The sequence below is a fragment of the Macaca nemestrina genome, chromosome 2 (assembly GCF_043159975.1).
Source record: "Macaca nemestrina isolate mMacNem1 chromosome 2, mMacNem.hap1, whole genome shotgun sequence".
Lineage (NCBI taxonomy): Eukaryota > Metazoa > Chordata > Mammalia > Primates > Cercopithecidae > Macaca > Macaca nemestrina.
In genome coordinates this window covers 1,680,114-1,696,211 of record NC_092126.1, presented here as the reverse complement: position 1 = coordinate 1,696,211, position 16,098 = coordinate 1,680,114, and the positions used below count along the sequence as shown (strand labels likewise).

At 52.2% G+C, this 16,098-nt stretch overlaps 1 protein-coding gene, 1 long non-coding RNA gene and 1 pseudogene across 3 annotated transcripts in view; 1 reads left to right on the top strand and 2 right to left on the bottom strand.

Annotated features, from left to right (window-relative positions):
• The window catches only part of LOC105470781 (negative regulator of reactive oxygen species), a 58,565-nt gene that overhangs the window by 16,312 nt on the left and 26,155 nt on the right, over positions 1-16,098 (bottom strand). Inside the window, exon 1 of one of the 2 annotated variants that reach the window (XM_011723015.3) lies at positions 4,717-5,859. The exons of the other annotated variant lie outside the window; for it this stretch is intronic. Coding sequence (XP_011721317.2) covers positions 4,717-4,823 — 107 coding nt within the window. The 5' untranslated portion in view covers positions 4,824-5,859. Of the gene's footprint in view, positions 1-4,716; positions 5,860-16,098 lie in introns of those variants that run through there. 2 annotated transcript variants of the gene reach the window in all.
• Positions 2,460-4,698, bottom strand: LOC105470782 (uncharacterized; annotated as a pseudogene).
• Positions 11,604-14,162, top strand: LOC105470779 (uncharacterized). The gene is made up of 3 exons (XR_980746.3): positions 11,604-12,198; positions 12,381-12,724; positions 13,535-14,162. It is a non-coding gene; the product is annotated as an uncharacterized lncRNA (long non-coding RNA).

Genomic DNA, 16,098 nt, shown 5'->3' with positions numbered 1-16,098 from the left:
CCTGAGGAAGGGCCCAATGACCTAGAACAAGAGAAAGGCCACTGGGGGAGGCCTGTGAGGAGGTCTCAGGGCGCCAGGCTGGCTGGTGACCGGGAGGCCACTAACTTGCTGAAGTTGAAGGACGTGGTCCAGGGCCAGACAGGGAAAGCCCCACTCCCCACTGACCCTGCAGGGCCGAGGGAAAAGGCTCAGCCCTGGTGTCCGAGGACCACGGAGGGGAGACACTGGAAGGGCAGAAGAAATCTCAGGGATCAGGGCTGGACCAGGAGAGGAGTGAATGACAGTAGGAGGATCAGCAGGAGTCCGTGTCCAGTTGATATCTCAAATGGAGTGACATGAGCTTAGGAGAACACGATGTGTACCCCAGGGTGAGCCCCTGCCAGGCACTGTGGGTGTGGGGCTGCCTCAGATACTCAGGTCCTGCTTGAGAATAGACAGGTGAAAAGACGGAGCCTTACGTGCTCTCTCCTGGGAGAAATCCCTCTTTCTTGGAGGTGGCTGCAGAAAGTTTGGTGCACATGGCGCAGCACCTGCCTTAGGCAACCTTTTGGGTTGGGGCTGGAGGAGGGGAGTCCCTGTGACCTCACCAGGCTTTGCGGCCGCATGGAGCCCATCCAGTACCAGCCGCTCCTCGCGCCCAGCTCGTGGGTGAGGACCATGACAAGGTTCCACTTCCTCCTTTCTTCACTCTGTTCAGTCTAAAATCCCTCAGGCATTAAAGTCAGAAATGGCACATTGGTTTGGTCTCAGCACCTGACTCCGTTTGCTCTGGAAATTGGTTGGTTTCGCCTACTCACATTCATTTCTCCTTCTGGTAACAACTCCTCAATTCCCCTTTGAGAAAAGCAGCCCTTTCTTTCCTTTTTTTCTTTAGAAAATGTTTAATTGTAGTAAAATACACAAAACATGAAAGCGATTATCTTTTTTTTGAGACGGAGTTTCGCTCTTGTCGCTTCGGCTGGAGTGCAGTGGCGTGATCTCGGCTCACTGCAACCTCAGCCTCCAAGGTTCAAGCGATTCTCCTGCCTCAGCCTCCTGAGTGGCTGGGATTACAGGCGCGCACCACCACGCCCGGCTAATTTTTGTATTTTTAGTAGAGATGGGGTTTCGCCATGTTGGCCAGGCTGGTCTCGAACTCCTGACCTCAGGTGATCCGCCCGCCTCGGCCTCCCAAAGTGCTGGGATTACAGGGGTGAGCCACCGCGCCTGGCCGAAAGTGATCATCTTAACCGTTTTTAGGTGTCCAACTCAGTAGTGTTAAGTACACTCACACTGTTGTGCAACCAACCCCCTTCCTTTCTTAAGAGTCTGCGTATGTTGGGGTCTGATCCCAACTTCTGGTTCCAGGATGGGGTCTATGAATAAGGCTGGGCCTGTGAGAGCAACTCCATTTTCCTAACACAGGCTCATCATAAAAGCCAAGCCCATGAGACTCAATCCAAGAGCAGTTGCTAGAACTCATGGAAAGCAGACTTGCTCTTTCTGTTTCAGAGGCCAGACCAGTGGGGATATAGTTGGAGCTGCAGGCAGCCATCTTTGCCACCAGCTCCAGGACTTGCCTGGTAATGAGGCCCACAGAGAGGAAGGCAAAGCTGAGGAACGGAGACAGATGGATTCCTGGCAATGCTGTTTGAGCATTTGGACCCAGCCATGCCCAAAACTATTGCCCATACAATTTTCAGTTATTTGAAACAATAAATCCTTTTTTTTTCTTTTTTCCAAACATATTTGAGTTGGTTTTTTGTCATTTGCAGCCAAACCAGTCTAAGAATCTGATCCTTGAACTCGGGTTTATCGTTGCATGTGAGGCTTATAAGATCCAAGCACTGATGTCCTTTTTCCTTCACCTCTCTGAGCTTTCAGAAATAGTCACCTAACCCAGCCCTGAGCCTCATCACAGACTGACAGACTGACCACATGACATTTGTTTCATGATGAAGTTAAGAAAAATGGTATGGGAGGAAAGTGAGTACAATAAACAAGTTCTACCAAAAGCAAAAAAAATGATAAATGTTTGTCACTGATGTGTAATGACACCTCAACAAGCATCGGTGAGTGCAGACACCTGTAAGTATGTTATAGACACAGCATGTCCTAAGAAAGACGGTGCTTTCAGTCGTGGTTGGAAGTCCACCCTCCCCTAACTTCTGAGGCTCTGAAACGGACCTGAGCACAATGTGAGGCACAGTCATTGTCCGTATGAGAGTCTGCGCACACTTTGCAGTGTGGACGCACACCGCAGCCAGAATGCAGGTTGTCATCAGTACTAGCATCTCTCTTCCAAAAGAGTCAAGATCAGAGACAGAAAGGTCAATGTATTCTTTTTTTTTTTTTTTTTTTTTTTTTTGAGACGGAGTCTCACTCTGTCGCCGGGCTGGAGTACAGTGGCCAGATCTCAGCTCACTGCAAGCTCCGCCTCCCGGGTTTACGTCATTCTCCTGCCTCCGCCTCCCGAGTAGCTGGGACTACAGGCGCCCACCACCTCGCCCGGCTAGTTTTTTGTATTTTTTTAGTAGAGATGGGGTTTCACTGTGTTAGCCAGGATGGTCTTGATCTCCTGGCCTCGTGATCCGCCCGTCTCGGCCTCCCAAAGTGCTGGGATTACAGGCTTGAGCCACCGCGCCCGGCCGGTCAATGTATTCTTAATGCCCAGAACAAAGACACTAGGCGTGTACTCTCTGTTTTGGAGCCTACGAAGTTATGTCTCTTTATCAAAGAGCAGGATCTCTTGGATGATGAATTTTAAAACTATGAGAGATTATGTTTACATGTGTTTTCATGAAGTTCCCATGAAGGTACTCATTACATGAAAGCTGGGTGTGGTGACTCATGCTCACACTCCCGGCACTTTGGGAGGCCAAGGCAGGAGGATTGCTTGAGCCCAGGAGTTCGAGACCAGCCTGGGCAACATAGCAAGATCCTGTCTCTACAAAAAAAATTTTTTAAGTTAGCTGGCATGGCGGCGTGCACCTGTTGTCCTAGCTACTCAGGTGGCTGAAGCAGGAGGATCATTTGAGCCCAAGAGTTTCAGCCTGCAGTGATCTGTGATCGTGCCACCGTACTCCAGTCTGGGCCACAGAGCAAGAGCCTGTCTCTAAAAATAAATAATCTTTTTTTTAAAGTTCCTTCTTTGTGAAGCTGAGTTATTATTATTATTATTATTTTTTTTTTTTTTTTTTTTTTAGACGGAGTCTCGCTGTGTCTCCCAGGCTGGAGTGCAGTGGCGTGATCTCGGCTCACTGCAAGCTCCGCCCGCCATTCTCCCACCTCAGCCTCCCAAGTAGCTGAGACTACAGGCGCCCACCACCACGCCCGGCTAGTTTTTTGTATTTTTAGTAGAGACGGGGTTTCACCATGTTAGCCAGGATAGTCTCGATCTCCTGACCTCGTGATCCACCCGCCTCGGCCTCCCAAAGTGCTGGGATTACAGGCTTGAGCCACCGTGCCCGGCCTATTATTATTTTTTTAAACCTAAAGGCAGGAATTAAGGTTTTTTCCTGGGCCCATGATTCTATAATCTTTAGGAACTATCAGGCATACACATACAAACCTGAGGGGTGTGTGAGGAGAATAAATATGCACTGTATGTAAAGCCCAGCAACCCCCCAGCATCCACAGGAACAGTCTGTGTGTCACAGCCAGCAGGGAAAGAGCACACAGGAAAGCACGGAGGGCCAGCTCCACAGACTCTGAGTGTTTCTAGCATCCAGACTCCTAACAGGCTGTACCCATCACGAAGAAGCCTCCAGTGGGGCCCCCTCAGCCCCTCCGGAAGCACAGCAGCCCCGACCAGCCCCATCCAGAGGTTCCATTCTTAGGACCCCGACCTGGCCCCCTCCAGTCCCAGCCACTAACTGGCACGTGTTCACCTTGTCTCAGAGGCAGCACAAAGCCACACCGGTGGCTCCTTACTTCTTTCCGTCTAGCTCCTGGGTACCCGGGGAAGTATGCTGACCCCTTCAGAAGCCGGCCCACATGGAGAGGCCACGAGGGCCACCGACGAGCTTCCCAGTCTGAGTCGCCCTCCTCTTAGTTTCCCTCTGATAAGCCATGGATCTAAGGCTAGGCTAGGATCCAAGTCACAGAGCCCCAGTGGATCTCCCAAGGACAAACCGTCTGTGGGGGAAGGGGCTTTGCACATCTTCACAGCTGTATCCCCAGAGCCTTGGACAGGCCTGGCACGTGGACGGAATCTGTGAACAGGTGTAGCTGTTAACCAGCCTTAGCGTCTTCATCTATGAAACAGTGGTTCTCAGTCCACGTTGTGGGACAGGAAAGGAGAGCCCAGCGCTCAGCATGCTGAGTGTGCACAGAGCCGTCCCATCATATCCAGTCGCCCAGTCCAGGGAGGGAGCACGGCTGTTCCCACTTTGCAGATGAGAAAACTGAGGCTCGGAAACCTTCACTGTCTGCTCACATGCTCCCTACAGAGCCAGAACTCAAACCCACGTCTGAGTCTGAAGCCCTGGTGGTTTCCACTACACCGCACCAGCTTTTCAGCTCTAAGCGCTCCTGGAGGGAGGCATTTCCACCTCCACCCAGAGCCGCGGCCCCCACGCCCAGCACAGAAGCGCGGCGCCTGGATGCAGCAAGCCACAGCTTCCTCCTCAGCCCTGAGCTGCCGGCCACGGACCTGACCTCCTGCCGCCCAACCTCGCTCGAGCTCGCCCACCTGGAGAAGTCCCCTGGGGACGCCCCCACGCAGGAAATACTCACGGCTCCCGCAGGCGCAGGCGGCTCCGCGGGGCGCATCCTCTCCGGGGCTCCGGCCTCCTCGAGAGCAGCCGAACGCGGGGCTGGGCTCCCTCCTTTCTGTGGGGCATCAGATTATTTTAGCACCAGCGGAAGGAACAGACGGAAACTGAAGTCACATGGAGAGCGGGCTGCCGGGCGACTCGGCACAGGCTCACTCAGACCGGGCTGCGCAGAGGGAACTGCAGCGCGGGGCGCGGGGGATGGGCGGGCTGCGGGGAGCTGGCCCGACCCCTGCACCTGCCGGCCTGGTGGCCAAGCAGCGGGGATGTTTAAATGGTTTTCCAGCGACGCTAACGGGGCCCCCCGGCTTTCCTGCCTTGGTTACTAGCTGGGGTGGCCAGCTAGGGGACCCTTGCCTGTGAGGTCTGCTGACCCAGAAACTTTTCTACAAGCTTCCAGCCAAGGACCAAGCTGAGGCCGACTTTGAGAACCGCAGCGCAGGTGTACAGGGGCAGCCCGCCGTCTGGAAGGGTCAGCCACTCAGCTAGTCTGTCTTTTTATCCACTCAGCTAGTCCTTGTGGATAATCTCCTTTACGGACCCTCGCTGTGTTAGGAAGAAGGGGAACTGCTTTGTCGGGGACTGTCAGAGTGCCGCGAGCTTCCTGATCATAGACTGCATGGACGGGTTTTTTGTGCCTGATGTGTGCAAAGTTCCCTGCCAGCTCTGGCCAGTAATTCAAAGGAATAAGAAAATTGATAATATAACCATCATCGAAGGGGCGCCAGACACTGTGCTAAGAGCTTTATATGCTTTATCCCAGCGTTCCTGGTCTTGAGGAACTGCTGTCGTCTAGAGAAGGTGAAATATTTAGTGTCTGCTGCATGCAGAGTGAGTGGCGTGGACCACCACACTCAGGGGCTCAGAAAAGGGACCTCCAGCTCTGATCTCTCGTTCCCCCTCTAATCTGGAACGTTGAAGTGTCCTGCAGGATTGGGTGCCTCTCCTGTAGCCTGTGATTTATGATTGTGTGTAGCATTGTCCATCCTAAGAGAACAGGAGCAAGTCCTTTTCACTCCAAACATCCGGCACATTGTCTCTGCTTTCTACTATGTTCACTCATGGCCGGGCACAGAGGCGCGGGCTTGTAATCCTGGCATTTTGGGAGGCCAAGGCAGGCAGACCTCTTGAGTGCCTGGGCAACATACTGAGACCCTGTACGTACAAAAAAATTAAAAATTAGCCAGACCTGGTGGCACGCACCTGTAGTCCCAGCTATTTGGGAGGCTGAGGTGGGAGGATCACCTGAGCTCAGGGAGGTTGAGGCTGCTGTGAGCCAAGATCACGCCATTGTGCTCCAGCCTGTGCGATACAGTGTGACCATGTGTTTAAAAAAATAAAAATAATTTAAAAAATAAAATATTCTCTCATAATGGTAATAACAATGACACCAGTGAAAAAGCTAAATAAAGATCAAATTGTCACAAACCCAGGTGCCTGATTCAGGCCTCTTTCTCTCCGGTATGCACATTCTCTACTCCATGTCTTTTGTGTCTACCAATCTGTTGATAACTCCCCAATTTTAATCTCTAGCTCCAACATTCTCTCCCACAAGAGAAGATCCAGAAGATCCAGACTTGCTTTTTTAACTCTCTACTGGTCAATCAACTACTGTATGTCCCAGAGTCACAACATGATGTATCCCAAACTCAACTCTCTTTTTTTTGACAGAGTTTCACTCTGTCACCTAGGCTAGAGCAGTGGTGCGATTTCAGCTCACTGCAACCTCTGCCTCCCAGGTTCAAGTGATTCTCCTGCCTCAGCCTCCCAAGTAGCTGGAATTACAGGCATCCACCACCACGCCCAGCTAATTTTTGTATTTTTGGTCGAGATGGGGTTTCACCATGTTGGTCAGGCTGGTCTCAAACTCCTGACCTCAGGTGATCCGCCCACCTCAGTCTCACGGAGTCCTGGGATTACAGGCATGAGCCACTGTGCCTGGCCCCAAACTCAACTCTTATCCTTTGTCCCAGCAGTTTCTCTCCTGTACGGCTGTCACACTTTACGGTACATTTCAGCCCAGGCAGCCCAGCCCTCACAGCCTTCACCCTTTATATCCAATTGAGCAGAAATTCCTGCTGATTCTAGCTCAGAAATGTTGGATTCTGGAATCCAACCCTGCTCTTCATCCTTAGGCTGTTGCCCTGGGTCTAGACCTCATCAGCTCACGTCTGGACCACTTTCATAGCCTCCTGAAACTGGCTCCCCGCCCCCAATCGCGTCCCTCTCCAATGTCGGCTCTACCCAGCAGCCACGGGCATCTTTCTAAAATGTGCATTGGGTCATCTCACACTCTGCTTAAGCCCTTTTACAGGCTTCAGCAGGTTCAGGGGTTCCTCATGAATGCCTAAAGACTGGCAGGTGGGATCCAGGTACCCCATTCCCTCCGCATCCCAGTAATTCCACTTTGATATGTTTCATACATTGGGGTTCTCCATAGAATTTCTTTTGAGAAAGGCAGCTGCTACCCCTCAAAAAAAAATCTAGTAAACCAATGGTCTTTTTTATTCTAATTCTTTTTTTTTTTTTTTTGAGACAGGGTCTCACTGTGTTGCCTAGGCTGGAGTGCAGTGGCATAATCAAGGCTCACTGCAGCCTCAACCTTTGGGCTCAGGTGATCCTCCTACCTCAGCCTCCTGAGTAGCTGGGACCACAGGCACACACCACCATGTCTTTTGTAGTTTTAGTAAAGACAGGGGTCTCACCATGTTGTCTGGGCTGGTCTCCAGCAATCTGCCCACCTCGGCCTCCCAAAGTGCTGGAATTATAGGTGTGAGCCACCGCACCCGGCCCCAGTGGTCTTGAAGGATGTGTAGAGACAAGCCAGTTGGTTGGCAACACCAGCAGCCCTCCGCTAGTCTAGCAGCACGCTGGCTCAGTGGGTGGAAGCCTGGACGTCCAGCTGAAACCGGCGCAGATTCCAGTTGAAAGCAGAACATGCCAGCAAGGCTGGAAGTCTGACTGCACAGCTCTGGATCCTCCTACTTGGTCGTGAGCTCTGGGCTCCCCGCTCACTGTGCTTTTCGAGGCAGAGGAGACCAGAGTGCTTCTTGTCCAATGCAACCCTGGTGCATCCGGCCTACTTGCCCTGGCCAAGCTCACCCCTCCACAGGATCACGAGAATTTCTGGGGGGCCATGTGCCTCTTTCTTTGAGCGTGCTCCACATATTAGGGTGTTTGCTTTATTCCACTCAACAGGAATAAAGCAAGTACAGTATTAAGCAGCACAGCAGCATCTCTGAGATCCAAAGTGAAAGCAACAAACCAGGCAGCTCCTGGCTGGAGGAGAAAGTCCAGATGCCTCATTCAGCCTGAGCTCGCCTCCAGCCTCTCTTCACGACTACCGCCCACACTTCACCATCACTGCACACATGACCTGCAGGTGGGTTCCCCCAGCCCGGGCTGCCCACTATTTCCCCGAACACAGAACAAACGCTTCCCACTCTCCAGTCTCTCTGGCAGAGGGTTCCCTTCTTTGGAATGGCCTCTTCTGCCCACCCCAACCCTCCGCATCCCAGAGGCATGGCTTGGACTTCCCTCCTCCATGAAGCCTTCCCCACTGCAATTGCCACCTTGTCCTCTGAACACATGGTGCCAGCGTCCCCAGTATCCACCGGCCTCATGACATCTCTTGTATTGTGATTTAATTCTTTGGACTTCTGTCTTGTTTCCACAACTGCACTACAAACTTTTTTTTCTTTTGAGACAGAGTTTTGCTCTTGTTGCCCAGGCTGGAGTGCAATGGCGCCATCTCAGCTCACTGCAACCTCCGCCTCCTGGGTTCAAGCAATTCTCCTGCCTCAGCCTCCCAAGTAGCTGGGATTACAGGCACCTGCCACCACTTCCAGCTAATTTTTTGTATTTTTAGTAGAGATGGGGTTTTACAATGTTGGCCAGGCTGGTCTTGAACTCCTGACCTCAGGTGATCCACCCACCTTGGCCTCCCAAAGTTCTAGGATTACAGGCGTGAGCCACCATGCTTGGCCTACTACAAAGTTTTGGAGGCAGGGGTCATGTGTTATTCCAAAAAATACAGTGTTTTATGCACATAAAGGGGCTTGGTGACTATTTGCTCAAAGAAAGGAGGAGGCTGTGCACAGTGGCTCACACCTGTAATCCCAGCACTTTGGGAGGCCAAAGTGGGTGGATCACCTGAGGTCAGGCGTTAAAGACCAGCCTGACCAACATAGTGAAACCCTATCCCTATTAAAAATACAAAAAATTGGCCGGGCGCGGTGGCTCAAGCCTGTAATCCCAGCACTTTGGGAGGCCGAGACGGGCGGATCACGAGGTCGGGAGATCGAGACCATCCTGGTTAACACGGTGAAACCCCGTCTCTACTAAAAAATACAAAAAACTAGCTGGGCGAGGTGGCGGGCGCCTGTGGTCCCAGCTACTCGCAGGCTGAGGCAGGAGAATGGCGTGAACCCGGGAGGCGGAGCTTGCAGTGAGCTGAGATCCGGCCACTGCACTCCAGCCTGGGTGACAGCGCGAGACTCCGTCTCAAAAAAAAAAAAAAAATACAAAAAATTAGCTGGGCGTGATGGCACATGCCTGTAATCCCAACTACTCGGGAGGCCGAGGTGGGAAAATTGCTGGAACCTGGGAGGTGGAGGTTGCAGTGAGCCGAGATCATGCCACTGCACTCCAGCCTGGGCAACAAAAGTGAAACTTCATCTCCAAAAAAAAAAAAGAAAGAAAGGAGAAAAGAAACAAAGAGAGGGAAGAAGGAAGGAATGATGGTGGTCAACCCGCTTTGTCTGTAATAATTCTCTAGCTGCTGCCCTCTGCAGGTGTGGGGATCTCTTTTCTTTCTTAAACTAAGCTTCATAAGAGTTTGTCACTTGTGGGACTTCTCAGCCTCCCAAGAAGATCAAAGGGAGCCTTAGCTTCTGCCCTTGACCCCCACCCCTGACTGCTTTTCCAGATTGTAACCTATTTGAGACCAGGGGTGGGGGGCTACAGCCAGACTGTGAGAGGAGACACAGCTCAGTGTGCAAGAGAGCTGTGGGAGGAGCTGGGGCTGCTCCACACTCCAGGGGTCTGTGAGAGAGGAGCATCTGGACTGCACCTAAGCAGCGGAGCCATGGGACCTGGAACTGGTGGCTCATCCGGGGCTAAATCATGGTCCTCTCACTCCTGCCTCGGGTTCTCCACTGTGCTGTGGGCTCTCAGCTGCTGGCCATAGACAGGTCCTTCACCTTGGTGGCGGGGCCTGGCTCAGCAGGGAGCTAGAGCCTCCCCCACTTCTCCCAGCTCCCACTTCTCCAGCCCCCACTTCAGCCTCTACTTCTCCAGCCCCCACTTATCCCAGCCCCCAATTCTCTAGCCCCCACTTCTCCCAGCCCCCACTTCTCCAGCCCCTACTTCTCCAGCCCCCACTTCTCCCAGCCCCCACTTCTCCCAGCCCCCACTTCTCCAGCCCCTACTTCTCCAGCCCCCACTTCTCCAGCCCCCACTTCTCCCAGCCCCCACTTCTCCAGCCCCCACTTCTCCAGCCTCTACTTATCCCAGCCCCTACTTCTCCAGCCCCCACTTCTCCCAGCCCCCACTTCTCCCAGCCCCTATTTCTCCAGTCCCCACTTCTCCCAGTCCCCACTTCTCCAGCCCCCACTTCTCCAGCCCCCACTTCTCCCAGCCCCCACTTCTCCAGCCCCCACTTCTCCAGCCTCAGCACATGGCAGGGAGGGGATTTCCTTTGGGGCCTTAACTGGGAATTGTTCTCTCGCCCCACGTCAGCTGGCTACTGGGGGAGAGTGTTCAGTAGTTTCATTTCCCTCATTTGGAACGGAGTTTTTAAGAACCAAGAATTAAAACCGGAAAGAGGAGAGCCCACCGCCCACACTGGTACCATTCAACGCCTCATGATGCCTGTCCTGGAGAAGTGGAGGGGTCAATGCAGAGGCCGAAGGCAGTGCGGAGGTGGGGGTGGGGCTGGGGGCTTTTCCCGGCAGGTTTTCTCCTCCTGGAGGAAGCGGCGGTCTCCAATCCTGAGATCAACTCCTCTGGCTCCCTGCTGCCCACGGCCTCCCTCAGCCACTGACTCCGGTGACTGACCTCGGTGGGGACACTGCCTCTTCCTGTCCTGAAACACCGACAGTATCAACCTATGATCAGAGTTCAGGTGGTGCAAAGACGACATGGAAGTGTCCTGTCCGTGCCAGGGCGTGCAGTGGGACAGTGAGGGGAAGGGGCACCCATGACTAACCACAGTCTGGTCTAGGGCAGAAAGGACCATGGGGAAAATGGGCATGCGGTGCTGGGAGAGTCCTGGGACGGGGAGAGCACGAAGGGCACAGCCGCTGGGGCAGTGCAGCCCCGACTTTCTGGAAGTGTGCACTGGACCCTCCTGGGGTGGGACCTGGCACGGGGTGGGACACTAAGGATCCGACAAGGAAAATGAGGCCATGCCAAGGAGGAGGCTGCAGGGGGATGACAGCCTCTCTTTGTGCCTCGACAGGACTTTGTTGCTGGCTCTGCCCAGCATTTCCCATGGGGCGTCGCAGCTCATCTGTGCAGTTATGCCTTCCCCCTGGTCAGCGAGTCCTGTCAGAGAGGGCCTCTGGCTTGTTCATATTTGTATGTATCCCCAAGAATACTTAGTCTAGCACCTTGTAGGGCCTAGGCACAGGTTTCTTAAATGAATGAAGGCTAAAGTGTCATTTGCTCTAGAGCCGTTGCAGAGGTTGAGGACTTACTCATTTGTGGTCACTGACAAGTCCTCTGTCTTTTCTTTTTTCTTTCTTTTCTCTCTTTTCTTTTTCTTTTTTCTTTTTTTTTTTTTTTTTTTTTTTGACAGTGTTTCACTCTTGTTGCCCACGCCGGAGTGCAATGGCAGGATCTCAGCTCACTGCAACCTCCACCTCGCGGGTTCAAGCGATTCTCCTGCCTCAGCCTCCCAAGTATCTGGGATTGCAGGTGTGCACCACCACATCCGGCTAATTTTTGTAGTTTTAGTAGAGACGAGGTTTCACCATGTTGTCCAGGCTGGTCTCGAACTCCTGACCTTAGGCGATCCGTCCGCCTTGGCCTCCCGAAGTGCTGGGATTACAGGTGTGAGCCACCACGCCCGGCCGAGAAGTCCTTTTTCATAACTGGTGAATATAAATCCCAGAGTCCTTACCACAGGCTCAAGGCCCTGCATGATCCGGGCCCTTCCCTGCTCCCTCTGACTTTATACCCATCACTCTGCTCCTCACTCTGCAAAAACTTGAACACCCTCCGGCAGCTCCTCACTGGAGCCGACTCTGGCTTTGAGCTTCCCTCATTGCTCTTTCCTCGGCCCCACGGCCCCTCCGCCAGATACCCAAGCAAAAGCAAGAAAGTGGTGGATTCCTAGAACCGGGAGGGCGCGGGCTGGGGGGTCAGCGGCAGGCTCCTGAGACGCGGGAGAGGAGGAAGAGCGAACCCAGCCCGCAGGCGCGTCGGCAGCGAGCGGAGCAAGGTGAGAACTGCCACAAAGCAGAGGTCCGAGGGCCCCAGACTCATCTCCCGCCCACGTGCCGCCATATTAAAAGGCAACATGATGCTGTCAGGAAGAACAAAAAAGGAGTTGGAAGAAAAAAAGGAGCTGTAAGTAGAGTAAGAAAAAGAGATTTTTTCTTCCTCTCCCTTCGCTGTCCTAAGACGTAACAGCGAAGGACAAGACCACCAGAGGCTCCCTGCGGGGCCTCGCGAGACCACCATTGGGCTCCCTGCGGGGCCTCGCGAGACCACCAGAGGCTCCCTGCGGGGCCTCGCGAGACCCAGAGCGACCGGAAGGAAGGGCGGGAGGCTCAGCAGCGCCTGCGGTGGGAGGAACGCGCCCTTGTTGATTTCATGGAGGCCCAGGGCGATGGGCCCTGTTCTCCTTCCTGTGTCAAGTGTGGTTTGCTATCAAGTGGTGACAGTTCAGCCACAATCAGGGGAGGCGAGAGGGAGAGGCCCCCGAAGAGGCAGAGGCCCTGCAGCGGTCGCCCTGCACCTGGAAGGTGATTGGCTGGAGCGACTCTCAGCCGGGGAGCAGAAGGAATGGTGGGGACTGGGGCTTCTGGGTGGTGCGAGGTCTGTTGGGAGGTGTGGGTTTTAATTGTCAGTTGGGCAGTTTAGCCACACGGGCTGGGGGCAGGGTGGGGTTGGCCGAGGAGGGGAAGCTGGTGAGGCGGAAACAGGGAGGAGTAGGTTTTCTTTCTTCTCACACCAGCAAACCAGAGGAAGCTTAACCTATCAGAACCAGTTACTAGCATAAGCCTAGCCCTGGGCTCAAAGGCTGAATTTTAGACCTTCCACTGCTCCCATGCAGACCCTGTCTCTTCACGACTTCTCACCGCTTTGACCAAGATCAGTCACACCAGTGATGCCCTGCTCATTCATCTTGCCAATTCGCTTCTACAGGACCCAGTGCCCAGACGCCACTACTCAGTTACCCCAGCCTTAAAATCTCCTCCACTCTGCCAGGTCCTCACCATTGTGTTCTTGGAGATTTCACTAAAGATTCACCTCCCCAAAACTTTCCCCAGTTAGTCCCACCCTCTTCAACCTACTGTCTCCACTTACGGCAAATGGCACCTAATGCCCTCAGAAGTCAGACTCCTAGCGACTACAATTACCCAAAGTATGGCAGAAAACTGTCTCAAAACCCAGGCAACTCATTCTTGGGAGAAGCTGACTTACTCTTGGCTTCTACCTAGAGAAATAATTCATATTTACAGCTGTGAGAATAGATAGCAAAGAGAGAGAAAAAAGGTGCATAAATATGTAATAACATGTTTTTATAATTGCTTTTTTGTTCTTCCTGACAGCATCATGTTGCCTTTTAATATGGAGTGTCTGCCACAGCTGTCCAGGAGAGCCCCTCTGTGTCACAGTGAACCTCAGTCACTGACACTCAAAAGAAGGAATTACTTCAACTCAATAATAAAGAAATAACCCTGTTTTAAAATGAGCAAAGGGTGTTATCACATTTCTGCAGAAGGATACAAATGGCCAGTAATCATATGAAAAGATGCTTAGTATCATTTGTCATCAGGGAAATGCAAATCAAAACTACAATGAGAGGCCAGGAGCTATGGCTCATCCCTGTAATCCCAGCGCTTTGGGAAGCTGAGGTGGATGGATCGCTTGAGCCCAGGAGTTCAAGCCCAGCCTGGCCAACATGGTGAACCCCCATCTCTACAAAAAATACAAAAATTAGCCGAGCATAGTGGCCTATGCCTGTAATCTCAGCTACTTGGGAGGTTGAGGCAGGAGACTGGCTTGAACCCGGGAAGCAGAGGTTGCAGTGAGCCGAGATTGTGCCATTGCACTCCAGCCTGGGTGACGGGAGTGAAACCCTGTCTAAAAAACCCCAAAAAAGAAAGCTACAATGACATATCACTTTATATGCCCTAGGATGGCTAGGATCAAAAGGTCAAATAATAACAAGTATGTGGAGAAACTGGGACCCTCAGGCCGGGCGCGGTGGCTCACGCCTGTAATCCCAGCACTTTAATCACGAGGTCAGGTGATCGAGACCATCCTGGCTAACACGGTGAAACCCCGTCTCTACTAAAAAACTAAAAAAAAAAAAACTAGCCGGGCGAGGTGGCGGGCGCCTGTAGTCCTAGCTACTTGGGAGGCTGAGGCAGGAGAATGGCGTGAACCCGGGAGGCGGAGGTTGCAGTGAGCTGAGATCCGGCCACTGCACTCCAGCCTGGGCGACAGAGCGAGACTCCGTCTCAAAAAAAAAAAAAAAAAAAAGAAACTGGGACCCTCATACATGGCTGGTGGGAGTGTCAGATGGTGCAGAGACTTTGGAAAGGGGGTCTGGCAGCTCCTCAAAAGGTAAAAGCATGGAGTTATCAGGTGGCTCACAAATTCCATTCCTAGAGACCCAAAAGAAAGGAAGACATGCTGTGCAAACCCCTGAATATGAATGTTCAGAATAGCATTAGTCATGATTACTGAGAAGTAGAAACAACCCAAATGTCCATCAACTAACAAGTGGATAAATACAGTATATCCATGCAGTGGAATTCCTTTCTTTCTTTCTCCTTCCTTCCTTCTTTCCTTCTTTCTTTTCTTTCTTTTTTTTTTTTGATGGGGTCTCCTTCTGTCACCCAGGCTGGAATTCAGTGGCGCTATCTCAGCTCACTGCAAACTCCTCCTGGGCTCAAGCAATCCTCCCACCTCAGCCTGCACAATAGTTGGGACCACAGGTAGAGATGGGGTTTCTGCCCAGGCTGGTCTCGAGCTCCTGAGCTCACGCTATCCACCCGCCTCAGCCTCCCAAAGTGCTGGGAATACTGGTGTGAGCCACTGCATCCAGCCATGCAGTGGAACATTTTTCAGTCGTGGAAGAGAATGAAGTACTGATACATGCTACAACAGGAACAAACTTCGAAAACATTATGCTAAGTGAAAAAAGTCAGTCACAGATGATCACATGATACATGATTTCATTTATATGAGTTGTCCAGAAAAGGCAAATATGTAGAGAGAGAAAGATTAGTGGTTACCAGCCGGGTGCAGTGGCTCACGCCTATAATCCCAGCACTTTGGGAGGCCGAGATGGGCGGATCACAAGGTCAAGAGATCGAGACCATCCTGGTTAACACGGTGAAACCCTGTCTCTACTAAAAATACAAAAAACTAGCCAGGCGTGGTGGTGGGCCCCTGTAGTCCCAGCTGCTCGGGAGGCTGAGGCAGGAGAATGGTGTGAACCTGGGAGGTGGAGCTTGCCGTGAGCCAAGATTGTGCCACTGCACTCCAGCCTGGGTGGCAGAGCAAGACTCCATCTCAAAAAAAAAAAAAAAAAAAAAGATTAGTGGTTACCTAGGCCTGGGGGTTTGGGGGAAAATGGGAGTGACTGGTAATGGGTATGGGGTTTCCTTTTGAGGTTATGAAAATGTTCTAAAATTGTGGTGATGGTTTCATGACTATGTGAATATGCTAAAAAAAATTGCCTCGTACACATTAAATGTGTAAATTATATGGTAGGTGAGTTATATCTCAATAAAGTTGTTATATAAAAATAAACCACTGGTCACTGTGGCTCACACCTGTAATCCCAGCACTTTGGGAGGCCGAGGCGGGTCAATCACAAGGTCAAGAGATCGAGACCATTCTGGCCAACATGGTGAAACCCTGTCTCTACTAAAAATACAAAAAATTAGCTGGGTGTAGTGGTGCATGTCTGTAATCCCAGCTACTCAGGAGGCTGAAGCAGGAGAATGGCATGAACCCAGGAGGTGGAGATTGCAGTGAGCTGAGATCGCACCACTGCACTGCAGCCTGGCGACAGAGCAAGACTCTGTCTCCAAAAAATAAATAAATAAAATAAAATAAAATAAAATGATTTAGGCCGGGCACGGTGGCCCACGCCTGT